General features: G+C 40.7%; 1 protein-coding gene across 2 annotated transcripts; it reads right to left on the bottom strand.

The window, feature by feature from the left end:
- Nucleotides 1–220: 220 nt before the first annotated feature.
- Nucleotides 221–21,871, bottom strand: homer1 (homer scaffold protein 1). Of its 2 annotated transcripts, XM_085280226.1 has the most exons (10): nucleotides 21,794–21,871; nucleotides 13,258–13,414; nucleotides 10,656–10,787; nucleotides 10,474–10,566; nucleotides 5,041–5,094; nucleotides 4,604–4,746; nucleotides 3,735–3,894; nucleotides 3,531–3,641; nucleotides 3,331–3,411; nucleotides 221–1,767 (listed from the first exon to the last, which is right to left on the bottom strand). In XM_085280226.1, the coding sequence occupies exons 1-10, from the start codon at nucleotides 21,844–21,846 to the stop codon at nucleotides 1,579–1,581; spliced, it is 1,173 nt and encodes a 390-aa protein (XP_085136352.1). In that variant the 5' UTR covers nucleotides 21,847–21,871; the 3' UTR covers nucleotides 221–1,578. The 2 variants fall into 2 exon arrangements, with proteins under 2 accessions (XP_085136352.1, XP_085136353.1); XM_085280227.1 differs by lacking the exon at nucleotides 5,041–5,094 and having other exon boundaries at nucleotides 21,794–21,868.
- Nucleotides 21,872–22,031: the final 160 nt, after the last annotated feature.

Here is a 22,031-nt window from a genome sequence, read left to right as displayed (position 1 = left end):
AAACATTCATGGATTTAAATGCTTCAGGTTGACGTGCTGAATGCCTGGAAAAGTGACGGTATGCTGGTACTTAAATAGTCCAAAGAACAAGCTTTGAAATAGGACGCAAGTTAAAACTTAAACCAGGCAAGTCTAACTGCAGTCAGGTTTATTTAAACCAGGTTTATGACAGCAGGGCTGGTTTACTGTGCAGTATGCTCATTAAAACACAGCTGCAGCATTTTCATTTGGTTTTCTTTTATTAAAAACTCAAAATTACAATTTGTGTCTGTAAGCATGTGGTTAAATCAGTATTTCAAAGTCTTATTCAAATGTTTCTTTTTTCCCTTTACAGCACAAAAATCCATCCAAGTGTCCCGAATGTACCCGCGCTAACAACAAGCCCTTAAATAGTGTTCTTCAGGTGTACACGCTGAATCGTATTCCTCTCATTTTTGGCAATAGTAAATCCCACCAAATAAAAAGTACCGCTACTTAGCTACCATTGATGCATGTCTGTACCAAAGGCAACATCAGCAAAAATTCAGATCTGTACAGGAAAACATTATTTGGCAAAAGAAAAAAAAAACTGCAGTCAACCCGCCGCATTTTCCTTTTTCCTTCGATAAACAGCTCAAAAATATTGCCAGGTTTCAACATCTTGACACTCACGTACCACATGATAAAAAAAGATTAAGTGAAAATGAGATGTAAATAAAGATACTTTGATTTTGTACAACTTCCATCATAATAATAATCATCATTGTCACAAATTTCAGTAATAAATTAACAAAAAAAAGGATTCAATCATTGCACTTCATGTCGCAACAGAAACAAAGAGGGGAAATGAAACATCTGACTCACTCACACACGAACAAGTGCACTATGAATCCGTTATATCCTTAAAAAAAAAGCATACAGAAAGAAAGAAAAGACGTTTGAGTAAAATCCCACCTCGATGTCTTAAACATATCCGAGAGGAGTAAAATTACCTGAAAGTGAGAGTGGAAAATGTTTTTGTAAACCCTCTGGTGCTGCCCTTTTGTATTGCTCATATATTTCAGAAGAATATTTCACGATAGATACCGACGTCCTCCGGATCCTCTTTGTGTCGAGTCCCCACAACAAATAACCGAATGGATCTCAGAGTTTATTTGGCTGATGGCGACGTGGGTTTTAATAAAGATTTGTGCCTGGAAAAAAAGTCGGAAAGAGGAAAAAAAAGAGAAAAAAAAACAAGAACAATCGCAGACTCTGAGTGACTGCATTTGAACGCACCAAAGCAACGTTTAAAAGAAAAAAGCGAATTTCGCCTTTAATGTTTCCGTAGAGCGAGGAAAGCTTCTGTGGATTTGTCCAGAGTGGAGCGGAGGGGAAGGCTTCACATGGCGGTTTGTAAACGATCTGAGCGTGGATGTGTGTTAAAGTATAAAGTCGTGTGTAAACCTTTACACGCGTGTGGGAGGAAAAAAACAAAAAAAAGAGAATTCAAGTTGTCAGTGAGCAGGTGAGTGCCGACATGCGGTAAAAGTCTCGGCGCTGGCTGCTGTGTTGGTGGAGGTGGTTGGAGGTGGTGGCACAGTCTTCGTCTCTCTCCGTCTAGCTGCCCTCCAGCAGCTTGGCCAGTGCGTCCCGCAGCTCGTTCAGCTCAAAGATTTTGCTGTCCAGCAGCTCCAGCAGGGAGCGCAGGCTTTTGCGAAAGGCTTCCCGCTCCAGCTGGCTGCTCTCCAGACGCTGCTCCAGATCAGTCAGCTGGGCCTCCAGCGTCTGGTTTCTCACCTCCGTCTCCTGATAGAAACAACACACAACGCTTTTTAAAAACGCACATTTTTAGCTTCATATTTGTAATTTGGGACTCCACTGAAAATCCTTGTTTAGTTTAAACAAGCCCTTTATGAAGCCTTCGTGACCCATTCGCATTTTTTTTTTGTCTTTGCTGGTTAGCAGCACTGGTAATATTTTTTAACTCGGGCTTCAACCAATGCAGTATGGACGTTTTATTAATGAACCTCATGTTGGATTTTCTAAAAATGTTTACGTTGGATGCCCTTCCTGACACAAGCCTCCCCTTTTATCGGGTACTAGGAGTACACTGGCCACAGATACGCAGTCCATTACATTATACAGATTGATCATATTTAACATCAAAGCCTTCTTTGAGCAGTCTTGAAGGAACGGGGTCTACAAACAGAGGAAGTACTTACTGAAGTTACCTCGGATCAATCAGAAAGAAAGAGCTTAAATAAATATCAGTAGTTTTGAAAGTTTCTGTACATAATAATACATCTGTGGGGTGGCTATAAATAATTGTTTTCTCCAATGGTTAAAATTTCATTTGTGAAGACATTCATGAAGTCATTAAGGTTAAAGGAATATATCGCTACAGTGCTGAAGAGAAACCAAAGGTTGTTCTTATTTCCTTCAATCAGTGAGGGATAATAAGACGTTCTAGCTTCACAGAGGGCCGTTTTATAGAGCAACAAACTTTCGAGTTATCTGCTTTTAAGTCACATGTTTGTGACATGGACTGGAGTATGTCTGATTAGAGGCTTTCTTCCTCAGAGGAGCTACAGTATCCAGAATCATACACAGTGAGGCTGTAACACTAAACAGGTAATGGCATTATCACTTGTGGCCAGATAATGCCATTAAGCGGCACCAAAAGACAACACCACCACCCACACAGCCAAGGGGCTTGCAGACGTAGAGTTGCAACTGCCTGTATCAGAAAACCTGTCAATCACTGTGGCCACACCCCTAACTCCAACATCTGGATGCACTGCAAATTAATCTCTACCAGGCTATAAGCATTCTTTCTAATGCTGTAAAGTTAGCCATGATACTTTATGAGGACTGACTTAAGTGGCCAATGGAGGAAGTGCAGTTTTTGGCACTTCTGTGCGCCAGTTGGTTAAAAAATACGGTTTTGTAAAAAGATAGCAACCGCCAAAAGACGCTGAAATACTGGTCCACAATCCATGTTTTACATATACGGTGAATTTTTGAAATATTTATACTAAATACAGTCTGAAACAAGCTCCTCCTTCGTTAAAAGTTCACTTCACCCCTCACCTGGTTTCCAAAGACAGAATCACATTTGTAACTGTTTTATTAACATCTGTTACTGTGTGGTCAAACAGTTTTCACAAAAATTAATATAATGCACAAATTGATTGATTTTATTATATTTGTTGATGTTATTATGAGGAAAAGACAAGTCTGCAACCCATCTGGCACCACTTCCTGGACTTGGGATGGTCATAGATGGAGTCCTTTTTTTGCTCTTTCTTACTCACTATTTACAGACTGCATTAATCTTTATGCAACACATGATCATTGAGCAATACTCACCTGTAGCCTCTGTGTGAGGGAATCTCTTTGGGACCTAAACTCATTGGCACTCTCCACCTCTGCTTTAAGTCTCTCCAACTCCTGCAAGCATGATCAGAAAGAGTGTACAGCTCAGAACAGATGGTAAACGCACCAATCAAAGTCCAGGCATGCAAAATCCACGACTTCAACCCAGTAGGACGAACAAGCACTCCTTGTACCTCCTCTTTAGCCTTCAAAGCCAACTCCAACTCTTCTATTGTTCGGTTGAGTTCAGTCTTTTGAGATTTAATCCCCGTCGTTTGGCCGCTCACGCACTCCAGCTCCGTCACCTGCAATCCAAAAAGGAAAAGAAAAAGCATTCAGACGTGGTAAAATGGGATCACGCAGTGAGTACTTTCCTGTGTGCAGGGACAGAGTGATACCCGTTTGTGTAGCCTCTCAGCTTCTTCCTGATAGGCTGCCAGCTGCTGCTTCCACTGTTTGACATTGGCTGTAGATTCAAGAAGAGCCGCCGTCAGTTTGGCATTGTTCCCCTTCAGCGCCGCAAGCTCTGCCTCCCAGTGCTTATTAATGCTGGATGAACTGAAAATGGACAAAGGAGGAAAGGGAATAACTGGAAAAAGGTGAAAAACGCCCTTCAGAATGTTCTTAAGCCCACAGTGACTTTCAACAGCATTTGGTGTAATTATTACTATACACGAGGTGTGTACATGCGTGCTTATTTTCAGCTTCGTGTTATTCTAAACGGAAATCTATGAGAGAAAAGATGGTGGCTGTCCCGTCCCAAAGAGCCAATCAAAGGCTGGACCAGGACTGTGCGCTGATGTACAAGTGCAGTATTTCTCAGCCTGCTGTGACCATAATACAAATTAACAAGGCATCTGTGGAGTGCTCCGGTGGGATGAGCAAAGATGCTGATCATGTGGGAATTTCAGGCAAAAACAGCTAAATGTAATAAAATAATAATAATAATTCTTTGACAGCTGATTCTGTTTGGTTACCATGAAAATTCATCTTCTTTCATTTACACAGAGGCTTCAAAAATAAAGAATAAATCTTCCCACTCAAGTGTGCGTGTTGTGAAAAAAGGTGCCCTACAAAACCAACAGAATATTTCTCTCTGTGCACCCTAGAGCTGACCACCATGAATAATTCTTTGTGTTTCAGGCTTCCAGACTGTTTAATATGAATGAAGACCCAGCTGAACTAAAATAAAGTGCTGAAAAGTGATGTTACACGCTACTAAACAAGAAGTGCGACTGTTTCTGCGATCCAATGAACTTTGGTTTACCTGTGTGAGAAGGGCAGTGCATTCTGGGAAGGCTCTGCTCTGGCTTCGGGGTGCTGAGGTGTATCTGGTGTAACTCTGTCATTGTCTGTACCGTTGATGCTCTCTGAGGTCAAAGGTGACTGCAGATCACCTGGGGCTGACTCCTGATTTGGCACATTTGTGAAAGTGAAAGAAACAAAAGAAAACAAACAAAAAAAATGTCACTTCAACACTTTGAGAAATTGATGCTGAGAGTTAAGACTGAAAGAGTGACACCACACACATCTGTAAGCTAAATAAGAAGCTACGACAAGTTAGCTTAGCTTAGGGGGCGGAAGGTGATGGAAACAGGAAGGGGGATACAAAGACGCCAGTTTGTGTCAACACTTGGGGAAGACTCGGAAAAGGTGCTGTCAGATCTGAGACAACAAAGTAATTTTTCTTCCATTTGTCTTTACCTTCTTTATAACAGGTTTGTTGACTGACAACACATTCCTTTTTACGGTGCCACCCTGAGGACGAATCGTTTGGGAGAGCAAAAGGAGGCAAAACAGGCCACACAAGGTGTTAGCTTAGTGGCTACAGCAGCATAACGTGGACATGATGCCGAGAACAACACAAAAAAGCAAAACACGGCAAACACAGCAGCGATTTCCACAGTTAGGGCTCTCCAAGTAGAATGGTAGCATTTAAATATTAGCAAATACAATGTGTAATATCTCAAGAAAGAAACTTCTCATTCACCTCATAGAGATACCTAAGAATTGATAGCTTTGCATGATTCACAATAATACTTAATCATCTTATCTTATACAGACCCTTTGTGCAGCCCCTAAGTTCACCCTGTGTCAAAAAAAAGGTGTTTGTGCACCCTTTTAGTCAACTATCTTCTGATTGGCTGCCCCTTGTAAGCAGGTTTAAACAGTAGATGCTCTGTGCCGACAGCTCACACAGGTGACCATATTAGAGATATATACTTTAAAACAGCAGTCTTTAGCAGATTCAGATCTGAGTCTAAGTCTAAGTCTTCTTCTTATAGTGTTTTGAGTTTGGATGAGGAGGTACGTGTCAAGTTTAACATTTCATTGTAAAGCACGGTGATCAGCCCTATATTGGTTGGACTAAGTTGTAGGAGAGTTTCAAATAGTGTAGGCCCTGGTAGAGGGCTTGAGTCTGAAATCTGGGAACGAATAACGTGCCTGGCTTGCAAGTATCTGAAAAAGTGTGATGGTGGTAGACTGTATTAAAATGTACCATCTTAAGAAAAAACAAGCTCACTTTGACTTCGACGACAACACGTCTCAAAGAAAGTTGTGATGGGCACAAAAAACTACTGCAAAAATTAAGGGTACTCAAAAGAAACAGCTGGAGGAACATGTTGTAACAAATTAATTTACTAGTAACAGTAATGTGACTGAGTACAAAGAGATCCTCTTAGAGAGGCCACTTTCACTTCGTTCTTGAGTTATTGTATTCACAAACTGACAAAGTGAAGTAGGTTTACAGATCTCAAAAAGCAACACTTCACACCACAATCTAAAGAAACTCAGGTTTTCTGGACCCCAACTAACCACGGTGCGAGCCATTATCCACAAATGGAGAAAACTTTGAACAGTAGTGAACCTTTCCAAGGTTCCAGTCTACCAAAGTTTCCTCTGAAAGCGCACTGACAACTCATCCAGGAGAACAACCTCTAAAAATCTGCAGGCCTCACTTGCCTCAGTTTAGGTCAGTATTCATGAGTTAAGTTCAATTCAATTCAATTTTATTTATATAGCGCCAAATCACAACAAAAGTCGCCTCAAGGCGCTTCATGGATACAGAGAAAAACCCAACAATCATATGACCCCCTATGAGCAAGCACTTTGGCGACAGTGGGAAGGAAAAACTCCCTTTTAACAGGAAGAAACCTCCGGCAGAACCAGGCTCAGGGAGGGGCGGCCATCTGCTGCGACCGGTTGGGGTGAGAGAAGGAAGACAGGATAAAAGACATGCTGTGGAAGAGAGACAGAGGTTAATAACAGATATGATTCAATGCAGAGAGGTCTGTTAATACATAGTGAGTGAGAAAGGTGACTGGAAAGGAAAAACTCAATGCATCATGGGAATCCCCCGGCAGCCTACGTCTACTGCAGCATAACTAAGGGAGGATTCAGGGTCACCTGGTCCAGCCCTAACTATATGCTTTAGCAAAAAGGAAAGTTTTAAGCCTAATCTTAAAAGTAGAGATAGTGTCTGTCTCCCGAATCCAAACTGGAAGCTGGTTCCACAGAAGAGGGGCCTGAAAACTGAAGGCTCTCCCTCCCATTCTACTTTTAAATACTCTAGGAACAACAAGTAGGCCTGCAGAGCAAAGTGCTCTAACAGGGTGATATGGTACTACAAGGTCATTAAGATAAGATGGGGCCTGATTATTTAAGACCTTGTATGTGAGGAGCAGGATTTTGAATTCAATTCTGGATTTAACAGGAAGCCAATGAAGGGAAGCCAAAACAGGAGAAATATGCTCTCTCTTTCTAGTCCCTGTCAGGACTCTTGCTGCATTTTGGATTAGCTGAAGGCTTTTCAGTGAGGTTTTTGGACATCCTGATAATAATGAATTACAGTAGTCCAGCCTGGAAGTAATAAATGCATGAACTAGTTTTTCAGCGTCACTCTGGGACAGGATATTTCTAATTTTAGAGATGTTGCGCAAATGGAAGAACGCAGTCTTACATATTTGTTTAATATGTGCATTGAAGGACATGTCCTGGTCAAAAATGACTCCAAGGTTCCTCACAGTGTTACTGGAGGCCAAGGTAATGCCATCCAGAGTAAGAATCTGCTTAGATACCATATTTCTAGGCTTTTCAGGGCCGAGTACAATAACCTCAGTTTTATCTGAATTAAGAAGCAGAAAGTTAGCGGCCATCCAGGTCTTTATGTCTTTAAGACATTCCTGCAGTTTAACTCATTGGTGTGTGTTATCTGGCTTCATGGACAGATAGAGCTGCGTGTCATCAGCATAGCAGTGAAAATGTATGCTATGTCTTCTAATGATGCTGCCTAAGGGAAGCATGTATAATGTAAACAGAATTGGTCCTAGCACTGAACCCTGTGGAACTCCATAATTAACCTCAGTGTGTGAAGAGGACTCTCCATTTACATGCACGAATTGGAGTCTATTAGATAGATATGATACAAACCACTGCAGTGCAGTACCTGTAATACCTACAGCATGTTCTAATCGCTCTAATAGGATATTATGGTCAACAGTATCGAATGCTGCACTGAGGTCTAGCAGGACAAGCACAGAGATGAGTCCACTGTCAGAGGCCATAAGAAGATCATTTGTAACCTTCACTAAAGCTGTTTCTGTGCTGTGATGAGCTCTGAAACCTGACTGAAACTCTTCAAATAAACCATTCCTCTGCAGATGATCTGTTAGCTGTTTGACAACTACTCTTTCAAGGATGTTTGATATGAAAGGAAGGTTGGAGATTGGCCTATAATTAGCTAAGACTGCTGGGTCTAGAGATGGCTTTTTGAGTAAAGGTTTAACTACAGCCAGCTTGAAGGCCTGTGGTACATAGCCGATTATTAGAGATAGGTTGATCATATTTAAGATCGAAGAATTAATTAATGGCAGGACTTCTTTGAGCAGTTTTGTAGGAATGGGGTCTAAAAGACACGTTGATGGTTTGGAGGAAGTAATTATTGAAGTTAACTCAGAAAGATCAATTAGAGAAAAAGAGTAACTTAACATCAATGGTACTAAGAGTAGCTGTAGATAATATTACATCTGTGGGATGATTACTGGTCATTTTTTCTCTAATGATAAAAATTTTATTTGTGAAGAAGTTCATGAAGTCATTACTCGTTAACGTTAAAGGGATGGTTGGCTCACAAGAGCTCTGACTTTTTGTCAGCCTGGCTACAGTGCTGAAGAGAAACCTGGGGTTGTTCTTATTTTCTTCAATCAGTGATGAATAGTAAGATGTTCTGGCTTTGCGGAGGGCTTTCTTATAAAGCAGCAAACTATTTCTCCAGGCTAAATGATGATCCTCTAAATTTGTGACACGCCATTTCCTCTCCAGATTACGAGTCATCTGCTTTAGGCTACGTGTTTGAGAATTATACCACAGAGTCAGGTACTTCTGATTAGAGACCTTAGTTTTCACAGGAGCTACAGTATCCAGAGTCGTACATAGTGAGGAGGTGAAATTATTAACAAGATAATCGACCTCTGTAGAGTAGCGTTCAGATAGCTGCTCTGCTCTATGTTGGTACAGGGCATTGAAGATGATAACAGTGGGTGGATTATATTCTTAAACTTAGTTACAGCGCTTTCAGAAAGACATCTACTTTGATAAAGTCTACTCTCCACTGCTGTGTAATCAATTATTGTAAATGTAAATGTTATCAGGAAATGATCAGACAGGAGAGGGTTTTCAGAAAACACTGTTAAATGTTCAGTTTCTGTGCCATATGTTAACACAAGATCTAGAGTGTGATTAAAGTGGTGGGTGGGTTCTTTTACATTTTGAGAGAAACCAATTGAGTCTAATAACAGACTAAATGCCATGTTGAGGCTGTCATTCTTAGCATCTACATGGATGTTAAAATCACCCACAATAATTATTTTATCTGAGCTCAGAACTAAATTAGATATAAAGTCTGAGAAATCAGACAGAAACTCTGTGTAAGGCCCAGGTGGACGATAGATGATAACAAGTAAGACTGGTTTCTGAGTTTCACAGCTGGGGTGAAACTCAGAAACCAGTCACATTTTTCCATTACTGTAGTTGTTGATGACAATCTTTTTGGGGTTTTTTTTTTTAAAACAGTCTCTGTCTGTATAAGACAGAGACTGGCAAAAATGGCATCCACTGAGAAAACCACTGCTGACCAAAAGAACACAAGAGCTCATCTCACATTTGCAACAAACATCTTGGGAACTTTTGTAAAAATATTCTGTGGACTGATGAGACAAAAGTTGAACTTGATGGTAGGTTTGAGTCCCGTTACATCTGCTGTAAAACTCACGACATTTCATAAAAAGATCATACCAACTGTCAAACATGGTGGTGGTAGTGTGATAGTCTGGGGCTTCTTTGCTGCTTTAGGACCTGGGACGCCAAAACGTATGGAACAACAATTTCTAATGTCTACTGAGAAAATCATGAAGGAGAATTTTCATTTTCAATTTACAATCTGAAACAAACCAGCAAGTCCACCTCAAATGAAGGTTTTCTTTCAGTATCCAGCTCAAAATCCAAATTTAAATCTGATTAAAATGCTTTGGCATGACCTTGAACAGGCTAAGAAGAAAAACAAAAACCAATGGAGCTACATTAATACAATGTTTCAAAGAAGAGTGGGCTAAAATTCCTCCACAGTCACGTGAAAGACTCATTGCCAGTTATTGCTGCCAGGAGTGGCACAAGTTATTCCATTGAGGGGGGCAGGTATGTGTGGATACCTCTTTTCTCTTGGTAAATAAAATCATCATTTAAAAACTGCAGTTTGTATTTACTCGTGTTAGCTTTGTCTATATTCTCTAATATTTCAGTTCCCAGATGGTTACAAACTGTCGTTAACAGAAGAGAAGATGCTACATAGTGACAAACACGGCCCTGTTCCAACTTCTTTGAGATGTGTTTCTGCTGTCAAAAATCAACATGAGCCAGCATTTTTCTTAAAATTGCAGATTTTTTCAGTTTAAACACTCATGTTATATAATGAAGGAAATATGGGATTATAAGATTTGCAAATTCTTGCATTGTGTTTTTACACTTTGCACAGTGTCTCAACAGTTGGGTTTGTATTACAACAAGTTGCCAGCACTTCTGCATCACCTGTGGTGGTGGTACTAGGTCTGAGGCAGCGGTAGTGTTTTTAATGTCTGTTACCTGAGAGGGCGTGCTGGTGAGCTCCATCTTCTCCTGAGACTTCTCCTTGGCTAACCGTGCCGCCTCCTTGAACTCTGCAAACTTCTCTGCAAACTGAAGTAACAGAAACAACTGATACTACAGCACGGCTGGCAACTGAGCAGCGAGCTCTGGTTTCTGATAGGGCATCGGCAGTTTCTCACCTTAACCAGGTGGCTCTCTGATGAGAAGCCGAGGCCGTAGACAGTGTTGGCTCGGCTGTCCGCCCACTGGCCAAACTTTTGCGATGTCTTGGTGAACGTCATGTTGGGGGTGATGGTGCTGTTTATAATGGCCTGTTGGGGACAAGTTGCACATGACAGAACGTCATAATCAAATGTACACATGAACAGCTTATTCAAGCCAAAGAGAGTTTAGAGCTAAAGAAAAGAAATCACTGTCAGCTCAAGGTCAGCATGCTTGCTTTTCTTGAGCTTTATGCAGTTGGAAATGACTCCATCAGACTGTCAAAACCTGATCGAAGTGCACAAGCCTGGTGGTCAGGGATGGCCGCACGCAGACCAAAAGAGTGACATGAGCCCACTACAGCAGGAGGGGTCCGGGGCAGTGTGGAGTGGCCTACCATCATGGGGCAGAAGCCATGTGTACCCTCCAATGTGTTGTGACCACTACTTTGTAAGTGCACATGAACAAACAGAGGAAAACAGGATGGACACTGAATTTAAAGAGCGGTTCTGTGAGGAGGTGCATGGGTATCTCCGTCTGTACATGTGGTCTTTAAAACAATATAAAAACAATAAAATTTGCACTAGTTCTTGGATGGAATCTGCCCAAGTAGTGGAGTAAGTAAGGCTGGATCATTCTAGACTGCTCATGGTTCATGGGAATTTTTAGATTTAAAAAAAGTAACTTTTATGAGTGCAGTTTTGTATTGATTTTTCTTTTTTTTTTTTGACTCCTTCACCAAACACCCAAGATAAACCTCCAAAAAAAGTCTGACCTGGTAGAAAAAACTGCTGATTTACCAAATATATATGTATGTTTCTCATTAGTTATACACTTACAGTAACACATAACAGTGGTTTCTAAAATTTGACAGGCTGTAAGAAAGTTAACAGAAGGGAAGAGCAGAAACAAACATTCATGGTTTTCAAAATAAGCATTTGAACACAGCGGGTAGGCAAATGTCAACAATTTGCAAGTGGCTGTTTTTAGCTTGTGATATCAATTTCATGAACCACTTGGGGGCAGCAGAAACTACTGACATAAAATCAACTTTTTAATTGATCTTGCAAACAGTTGCCCATTTACACAATCAGCAGCAGTGAGGGAGAAACATTATGAGTAATTATGACTGTGTTTGTTGAGCTGTTAAAAGCTCAGCAGCTAGCAGCTGGAGCAGGTTGCATGTCGGACAGTTTTTTTCCTGTTGTTGAAAACATCTGCCTGCTTTTGCTGCTGCTGAGTAAACCAAAATAGTCGTGGTTCAGGGGGTTGGGAAGCTCATCTTGTAACCGGAAGGTTGCCGGTTCGATCTTGGTCATTGTATCCTTGGGCAAGACACTTCACCTACCGCCTACTGGTGATGGCCAGAGGGGCCGATGGCGCGATATGGCAGCCTCGCTTCTGTCAGTCTGTCCCAGGGCAGCTGTGGCTACAACTGTAGCTTGCCTCCACCAGTGTGTGAACGTGAGAGTGAATGAATCGTGGAATTGTAAAGCACTTTGAGGGTCTCGAAAAGCGCTATATAAATGCAATTATTATTATTAAATGTGCAACCAAGAAGCCAAAAAATGGATGAACTCACTATAAAGTTTTGAAAACTCTTATTATTAACAAACAGGTTATAACCACTTTTTGTGTATTTCTAGGATCCATGGGTGTACTAACATGTCAAACATGTCAAAAGTTTGCTCCCTCTGGAACTTTGCAAGTAACACCAGTCATTGTGTGTCTCTGCTGAGAATCCTTCTTGTTGTCTGTATAATAATGTCCTCCAAGCACCAGCCCACCCGACTGCTGCTATTTCCAGCACAGCACAGCTAACTTGCTGGTTCAACAACAGCACTGCTAGTCACCCATAGAGACTCTTGCATAACTATGCTAACTCCACCCCTGCACCTATCTCAAGACTAAAATAATCACTGCCACATAGATATGACGGGCCTGAGTTCAACTTCACTGCTCTAGGAGAGAGGCCCGGCTGAGGCACAGCAGTCACAAAGAATATGCACTGATGGAAAACCAGTGTTTCCAATTATTTATATGAATATATTTATATACAATTAAAACTTCAATTCAATTCAGTTTTATTTACATAGCCTCAAATCACAACACCAATCGCCTTAAGGTGCCTTACACTGTAAGGTAAAGACATGAAAAGTTATACAGAGAAAGCCCCAATAATCAAATTGCCCTGTATCAGTAAGCACTTGGCAGTGAGAAGGAAAAACTCCCTTTCAACAGGATGAAACCTCCAGCAGAGTCGGGTTCAGGGAAGGCCATCTTCACTGACTGGTTGAGGGTGAGGGAGACGGGACAAAAGACACGCTGCGGAAGAGTGCTTTACTTCCACTTTGGTGAAATCCAAAAAATTATTCTTGGGTGGTGGAATGTGTGGTGGATGAAAGCATTTCTACGATAAAAATACGTAATTGTTTGATAGCTGAACAAGTAATGTTACTATAGCAAAGCACGTAAAAGAAGTTCGATGAAATCAAAAGGATGTAGATAAACATGTAAACATAGGTTAAAACTGCAATCCTGTACCAGGTCGGGTTAAGAACTGGCTTTACTTGTACACACCTTGGATCCATCCAGACTGATGATTCGATATACATTCCTGGTGCTATCGAAGAAGTACGACACTGTGACGGCATGTTTACTCGTGGGAACCCAGTTCTTCTTGGTGTTCGGGTCTATCTGGAAGACGTGGGCCCGCGTACTGAAGATGGGCTGCTCTCTGCACAGAGAGAGGAAGAAACAGATGAGGATGTTTAAAAGTTTCAGATTAGGATGGCTTAAAGATGTGAACGATTCAATTAAACAGTAGTTTGGAAGAGGAAAAACAAGAGAAATACAGTCCGGATCAAAAGTTTAAGACCACTTGAAAAATGGCAAAAAAAATCATATTTTGCATGTTTAGATTGTAACAAGGTTCCAAGTAGAACTTCAACATGCAACAAGAAGAAATGGGACTGACACAAAAATTTTTTGAGCATGCAATTTATTGAAAACAACGCTTAAACTGAAAAAACTGATCAAAGGTTTAGGACCACACCTCCAAAATAAACCTGTAAACTCCCACAAAACAGAAATCACAGTTCCAAACATGAACTCAGTAATGAGTAGCTCCACCTTTATTGTTGATCACTCAAAATTCGTTGTGGCGTGCTTGATGCAAGCGTTTCCATGATGTGAGTGGGAACATTTCTCCAAGTGGTAAAGACGGCTGCACGAAGGGCATCTACTGCGTGGAACTGTTGTCCATTTTTGTAAATGCCCCTTGCCATCCATCCCCAAAGGTTCTCACTTGGATTTGCATCAGGGGAACATGTAGGATGATCCAAAAGAGTGATGTTATTCTCCTGGAAGAAGTCTCTTGACCTGCAGGCATTGTGTACTGTTGAAAAACCCAAGTCATTACCACACAGGCGAGGGCCCTCAGTCATGAGGGACACTCTTTGCAACATCTGGACATAGCCAGCGGCCGTTCGACGCTCCTGCACCCCCTGAAGCTCCATGGTTCCGTTGAAGGAAAAAGCACCCCAGAACATTATGGTGCCCCCTCCACTGTGGTGCATAGAAAACATCTCAGGTTGGATCTGTTTGTCATGTCAGTAACGTTGGAAACCATCAGGACCATCAAGGTCAAATATTTTCCTCATCAGAGAACAGAACTTTCTTCTGCCTTTCAATGTCCCATGTTTGGTACTCTGAAAGTGCAAAGTCCAAGCGGTCAGTTCTGCAGCGTTCAAGGAGATGAGGCCTTTGAAGACATTTTTTGTTTTTGAAGCCTTCCAGTCTCAGAAGCTGTCTGATGGTTATGGGCCTGCAGTCAGCACCAGTAATGGCCTTAATTTAGGTCGAGGATCGTCCAGTGTCTTGATGGACCGTCAATTGGATCCCCCAGCTCAGTACTGGTGAAATTTTGGGGGGTTTTTCCACTTGACTTTTTTGTTTCATAACCCTCAGGATCATTAAAGAAATTTCAAATAACTGTCTTACTGCGTCCCACCTCATCAGCGATGGCGCACTGCAAGAGATCCTGCTTTTGCAGTTCAACAACCCGACCACATTCAAAAAGGGAAAGTTGCAAAACATGCAAAATATTTTTTTTTGCCATGTTTCACGTGGTCTTAAACTTTTGATCGGGTTTGTATTTGGTCCTTAAAAAGTGTCAAAAATCCTAGTTTACTTTTCTCCCAAAGTGCCCTAGATCAGGAAAAAACAGTCAGACAGCAATGAAAAATATCTGAGACCAACACTGGTTGTGTACTGGTTGTGTACTTCTGTTCACTGACTGAAAGGAGTCCCTCCTGAATGATGGAGCTCTTCACTCTGCCTCTATCGGAGAGCACACAGACCCTTTGGAGGAAGCTAATTTCTGACAACTCATTCTTTCAGTCGCTTCCCAAAAGGTCACAGCCTAATACTGCACAAACCATCATTTAAAAAAAGGTGGTATAAAGCTGAAAGCAGACCTCCTTTGTCCACTGTGATAATGAGCTTTCATCCGTTATCCCCTAATATTCAGAGCAAACAGCAGCACAACAAAGACAAAAGAACAAAAAAAGACTTTTAAATATGTTGGCTTCTCTGCTCACCTGGTGTATTAGTCAGAAAACACTGTCCATGTGGGAGAAAGATTGCAAACAGATTTTTTTTTTTAAGCTATCTGATTACAGAATATTTACTATGAATATTATTAATAAAATACTAAAGAGGTGGTTTTACCTCCATGGACCAACTGGCAGGACATCAATTTTGACTTTTTATCCCCTGCTGCTTGTGTCATATCACAGGTCTTGGTGTAATTTCTTTATTTCATTCGGAACTGTTTACGAGCAGTAGCAGGAAATCCCATATTTGTCTCCATTACTATGGACTGCTCATCCGGATAAAAGGTTAATCCACATGTGGAGAACAGGCCCCTGTGTGTTCACAAGTTAATGTGACCCCATTCAAAAGCGGCATAAATGTCAGTTCCAAATTGTATCCGTCTACAGAGACATTTTGTAATCATCTGGTAGATACTGAGATATCTCACGGGATAATCCTAAACAATGATTTTTAAACAATGTTTTTCTCTAGTGGTCCACCCAGCTGTAGTGACTAAAGTGGTGCACCAACCTACCAGCACTGCCAAAGCTAAAGCATACATGTAAACGGAAATATCCAACTCTGTCCTGTACTGCCACGGAAAGGAAGTCTCAAACAACATAATGAATCAGAAGACGCCATTTCTCATCCCCGCACATCCATAATTCACAGACCTACTCTGTTGTTGAACTAGCAGATGCTGAACAATGGACGAAGAAAAAAAGCCAGCAGCCATTCACACTGAGAGCAAGTGCGTAAGTGTGTCTACCGGCAAAGGTGAACATAATACAACTTATGCAATCAGCCACAATGTAGGGATTTAGATTACATTAATGTAACTGGAACAGTGGAATGCATGGGCATTTGACTGTGATATCAGTTGCATTATATATCAAGATAATCTGACACAGACCCAAACTGATGTAGACAAAATCATTAAGACATCTGCCAGTACAAAAATGTTCTAGAAAGCACATAAAAATGAAAGACCTTCAAAGATTTTGTAAAAATTAATAAAAAATAACAAATATGGAAACGTTGAAAGCCATAATGCAGCATCCTTCATGTCATATTTCAGTCAAAGTCTGTGTGCCAAATCCTGCCCTTTGCAAAATTTAGTCCAGCTTAGATTTAACACTTTAATTAATCTGTGGTCTGCACAGCAATATGTGCTTATCCACACACCAACCCAGACAAGCCATAGCTAGCAAGACTTTTAGGCTTGCTTGACTAAATGGAGATTTGGATGACTGGTTGAGGCCTTGGACCTAAGATGTACACAGAAGATTAGGTGCAGCATGCATTTCACATTAGATAAATGCAGGTCCTTTAACTGCATGTATCTAGCCTCCGAGGCAGTTCTCTTTTAAATTAAGCTTGACACCCCCTTTTAAGATGTATCATTACGAGGTATACTTCACTTTTGCACTTTGCACATAACATCAAAATGTGAACAGCATTTCAAGTAAAGACTTAGTAGAAATTATAGAAGAGAAAAATGTTTTTCTTCTGTACAAATGAAACATGTTTTAGTCTCAGGGACCAGAAAATGATTTGTGCAGTCAACCACTATAACTGCGCTTGACTGTGGAGGCATCTTTTATTGTCCTTCTGAAACCTACTGTCTCTTTTTGAGTGTGTCGTTGATAAAAAATCAGACTGGAATTAAGCTTTGTTTTTTTTAAGCAGCAAAAGAAGCAGAGACAAGTTAATTCTTCTTAAATAATAGAGGTAAACAATACAGCGGAGTATACACAGAAACCAAAAAACGCACATCTCTACATGACCAGGATGATCGGACGACCTCAGGACCCATCGGCAGCAAAGCTCTACAGCAAGCAAAAGCTGGTGATGCTGCTGAGCAACTTGTCGGAGATAGAAGGGATTAGACTTGTTAGAAAAACAGGCTTATCATTGGACTATCACGATCATGTGGGTCCAGATACTGAAGGAATCTTGGTATGCTTCCATATCCGTTCGTTAGGTGCAGATGTGGAGCTGATTGCTGCTGTTTGGCTGTCACTTTCATTTTAAGTGCCTCTTTCACACCAGCAGCACCCATCGCAGCCACAGCTCCACCTGACAAGCCAGAGTGACTTCTGACAGGAAAACTGACATGGTGTTATATTTTTGTTACTTTTTATGTGCAAGTGTGTGCAGGCTGGTCCTAACCAGCGGGGTGCACACTGAGATGAGGTGAACAAATGAAGCCAAAGGTGACCTGGAAGCACCTGTGCCAACATACAGAGATCAGCAGATACTGGATGACTTCCAAACATTGCTATGGATGAAAAGCTCCCAGGGTCTTGGATTAAAAACAAGCTTTGACTGTTCTGGTTGCAACTGGTCACAGTGATGAAGGAAATCCACAGGAAATAAAGAGCAGATATATTTAGAATATTTAAGGGACAGACATAAAGATGGAGACTGTACTCAACCTTGCAAAAATAACAAAAACATTTAATGTGAAAGCACAATTCCAGACTTTTATCTAGAAATACAATCTCAGCTTTTCTTAAAATAGATTTTCAACTCCAATCTGAAAATTATGACTGTTCTCGAAATGATCAACAGCTGGGACACTACGCGCAGACCAACTAATGCTGCTACAGCTAACAAAAGGTAAAGCTGACAGTGACATCTATAAATGCTTTGGTTACTGTATCTGAAACAGATAGTGTCATATCAACATGCAAAATGGGTATTACTTCCAGCGCGTACTGGATTAAGTCAGGGTTGACAGAGATCGACTTTCACGCTCTGGGCTACCAGACGAAAACAGACATGGTCCTGAGAGGACTGCAGCTTCAGTCTAGTTACAATTAGTCAAAAAGCTGCTCAAGTTAGACAACAGATCTAAATGCAGCTAGTAACTCTGTGTGTAGCTCAGTACTATAACAAGCTCTTTATTTCAACATGACTCCTTTAATGCAGTTCTGGTTCTGAGATGTCTATCTGCCAGGCTTTTAGGGAAAGTAGATATGATTCCTTGTCTGGCAGCTAAGTGTTCCATGACTCCTCTGAGCCCAGCTATTGTTCCCATCTCTGGGAATATCCTGTCACATCTCACTGTGTTAATTAAGATAGCAGAGCAGAGGCTTATTTAAACACTGACACAGTTAATGATGTAACGATGTGTACATGGGAGTCACACCGGCTTCATCAGCTCATGCAAGCTGGAAGTAAAGAACCATATAAATACACTAAAGGACATAAACTCATTAGAAGCGCTTACTGGATGAAAGTAAAGCTCTAGGAGAGACTGAATGCAACAGCACTCTTTGCTTTGGAGGTTACGTGCGAGTCAGAGTTCACAATAAAGACTTCCTCTGACATGATTTGGTTACAGCAGCTCTAACCTGATATCTACCAGGAGATGTTATCAATGAGATATTATGCAAAACAAGCAAGGTTTCGGACAAGATAATTAGAACAGCACAAACTGGCTCATGAATTTTTTTAACTATTGTGAGCTGTTTTTTAAAGCTGTGTCAAGGCAAGCCAATTAAGCTAACATCACCTCTGACTGACTTTCTAATGTTTCAACTGGTGATGCAATATTTGGTTTGGCTATTGCGCCAATCCTGACTCAAAAACCTAGATCAGATGCTCCTGACAGATCAATTTAGTTTCATGTTGTTTGCAGCAAACTGGTGCACAGCTAATATACCAAGGAGGAAGGCAATGTGATTGTAAAGACAAGTGCAAATAAATAAGACAAATAAAACAGATCAAGCTGGATCAGTGCATCCCTAGTTTCATATAACAACAATAATCTGTGTAACAAAAAAGAAAATATTCACAAATATTTGCAGCTGCACTTCAAGCAATAGCACTGTGGCTGCCAACACAGATAATGTTTAGTACCAGCAGGATGCTAATTACACACTTTCAAAATAATTCACTGGTGATAAACTGTATCAGTGACATTCCCCTGTATTAAACTAAAATACAGAAAGATATCCTGAAACTATCTGCTGCATGTAATACATGCAGCAGATGGACTCTGTTAATCTAACTTGTAAGTAGCTACTCAGTTGAATGAATTGAGTAATCTGACAAATGTTATCCCATTTCTTTTAATGATTTTAAGGCAAATATATAGTCAAGTGGTTTTAAAATAGTTCTATAAGCCAATAGAAAAATGTGTAAGGTAACTATTGGAACTAGAGCACATAAAGGTATTATTCAGTTCAATCTCAACTCTTTTGTGCTTGGTTTTAAAGCCATAGTGTAAAGACTCTCACCGCTAGATCAAATGAATTCTGTTTTTTTAACTCTTCCCAATTTAAGCACATAATCCTAGCTAATGTGGCTGCTGTAAAACAAACACATAAAAAAGAAAGGTAAAGCTATTCAGACTGAAAATGAATTGAATGCAAAGCTAAAATGAATTTAAAAGCCATATATAATCAACGTTTGATTAATTCTTAAACAAGAATAAAAGGCATTGCTGGTCACTGTGTCAATGTCTCAATTAGCTGTGGCTTTTCAGGGGCTTGAAGTGGGTGCAGGTCATTAGTCTGACAGTGTGGCCTAGATCAAACTCTGCCCCGGTGCAGTGTGTCTCCATGAGAGCGTGGCGATTGTTAGCCCATAATCCCTTTTCACAATGAAACCTAGCGTTCGAGTCTCAATGACATGTACTTGCACGTGAATCTGAGTGCAGATGTCGTCAGATCAGCAGAAACATTCACAGCAGCAGAAGACACACACGAGCGCTGGTGTTTTCAATGGTGGCAAACAAAGATGTGGACTGTTTGTGACCGAAACAATGCTCAGATTAGTTTCCAATGACAAAGACTCTATTAGGACATGTCACAGTCACTCAGGACACTGAGGTTTGTTGATACCTGCCACATTTAATGACGTCTGGGGACTGATGCGAAACAATTTCCTTAATCGGTCACATATTTGGGATGCAACTAACGTTAACTTGAAGTGTCAACTAATCTGATTAATCTTAATAACTTCACCACTTCATCTGGCTATAAATAAAGTATCTATGAATATAACAAACAAACAGAACTATTCACATCTAAGAGCTTAAATCCAGCAAACTTCATTTTTGCTTGCCAATTGTTTTTGCACTAATACATAGTATGTGTAATTTAGTTTACAGCAAAAATAGTGCAAAAGAGTCATTATTAAAAAAAACATTTAAATTTTGTATATTTTCATGCAACCATTTATATATTAGCATCTCATTAATCCAGTCTGGCTTAAAATAATTATCAGAAAATGCTTGGAATCCACTACAGATGGGTGAAGTTTTTATGAGCAGCCAGTCAAATGAGTGCACATGCATGCTCTGTGTGTTTGTGTGTCTGTGTGCATGTGCGTAAGAAGGAAAAGTCCACAAGAATCAGCTGTGCAAAAAGAATATTTAATCTTCTGTTTGGGATTATTTGGGTTTTAAAACTGATAAAACTGGCAAGAAACTAAACAAAGCAATCGGATGCAGAGCGCCTTCGCCCGCAGCCAGGAAATGAATGAACAGGTGGGGATAACAGACGGTAGTAAATGAACAGGGTGCACAACCACACATTCAGTTTTAGGTCTAGTTTTTTCATTTTCTTCATGAATTGACGTTGTTTTTTAAGTACTAATCCATTAGATGGAGACTTCTTTACATTTACTCTCTGCCATGGTTTGTGAAGAAAAAAATAGTGCTGCTAAAGTGTGCATAACATGGCCAGCTCCTATTAGTGCTTATGTTTTACCGATATAGTATCTACCATGGTAGTTTTATTTTCTTTTTTACAGTCAACAGACTATTAAATAAGAAAATTAATCCCATTCCCGTCAAAAACAACAACTATCACTAATTCGGGTAATCACAAACTACCCAATCCTAACAACCCAAACAAAGGTGTTGGCTGATGTTTGGTTTGCTAGCTGATATCAGCCTATCAGCACATTGGGCCTCGATCACACAGCACTAGAGTCTGATCTGCGACTACTTGCCGTCCTCTGGTCAAAAGGCGGGAAAAAATGCGTATTTCCTAACTGATTGGTTTATATTTGGCTGCTGCTATATAAAATCGGTTGCAAAGAGGACTCTGGACGAAGGCCCTCTTTGTAATTGCATTGGTCATTAGCAGATTGCTGTGGTTGCTCATAGCAAGCATTGAAGTCTTGACTTATCTGCTAACACTCTCTCAGCTTTCGTGAAACATGAAAAAACAAACTGGAGGTTTGTCTTCGGAGTAAAAGTTGTGCCTCACAGGTCACAGATATAAGAGATGTATACAGTGGAAAAATTATTTGATCCCCCGCTGAACTTTGAAATGTCTTTTATTTTTATTAAGTCTCGAATTTTATGTTAGATTCATTTATTTCTTCTTTATAAATCGTAAATCATTTTTTACCTATCCTGTCTATACTATATATGAAGGACTATATCAAGAAGAATATTGAAAACAAATCTGACTACAAGCCAAAACTCCACTGAGTGAAAGCAATGACAGCTGCAGCCCATGTTTGCTATGCATAGGAATAATAACTCCGCATTACTAACTTAGCTGTTACGTTGTCATGGCAACTGCCCATGTGGTCATGAGCTGTGAACATCCTCCAACTCCGTCGCTCCCTCTCCTTCCTACACGCTCTCTCGCCCAATCCGATCGCAGCATCCCTGTGGGTTAGCCCACTCGCAGAGGGAGGCAGCAGGAGCCTGGCAAGGCGAAGCCTCCAGTCCCAAACGCCCATATGCCGCTCACAGACCTCTAGTCTTTCAGCAGCCGACAAAAGAGAAA

The sequence above is a fragment of the Mchenga conophoros genome, linkage group LG7 (assembly GCF_057382185.1).
Source record: "Mchenga conophoros isolate Kocher_MC1m ecotype Shallow Benthic linkage group LG7, M_conophoros_male_GT1.1, whole genome shotgun sequence".
Taxonomy (NCBI): Eukaryota; Metazoa; Chordata; class Actinopteri; order Cichliformes; family Cichlidae; genus Mchenga; species Mchenga conophoros.
Note: the sequence above shows the minus strand (reverse complement) of the source record. Positions and strands in the feature narration are given on the sequence as shown.

Bases quoted from the DNA above. Each gene is read 5' to 3' on its own strand.
- homer1 (XM_085280226.1), bottom strand. From the start codon at position 21,846: ATGTTCACAGCTCATGACCACATGGGCAGTTGCCATGACAACGTAACA. The intron at 13,415-21,793 runs GTTAGTAATGCG...CTCTCTGTGCAG, and splicing joins CATGACAACGTAACAGCTAA to AGAGCAGCCCATCTTCAGTA. The intron at 3,642-3,734 runs GTATCACTCTGT...TTTGGATTGCAG, and splicing joins CTGAGAGGCTACACAAACGG to GTGACGGAGCTGGAGTGCGT.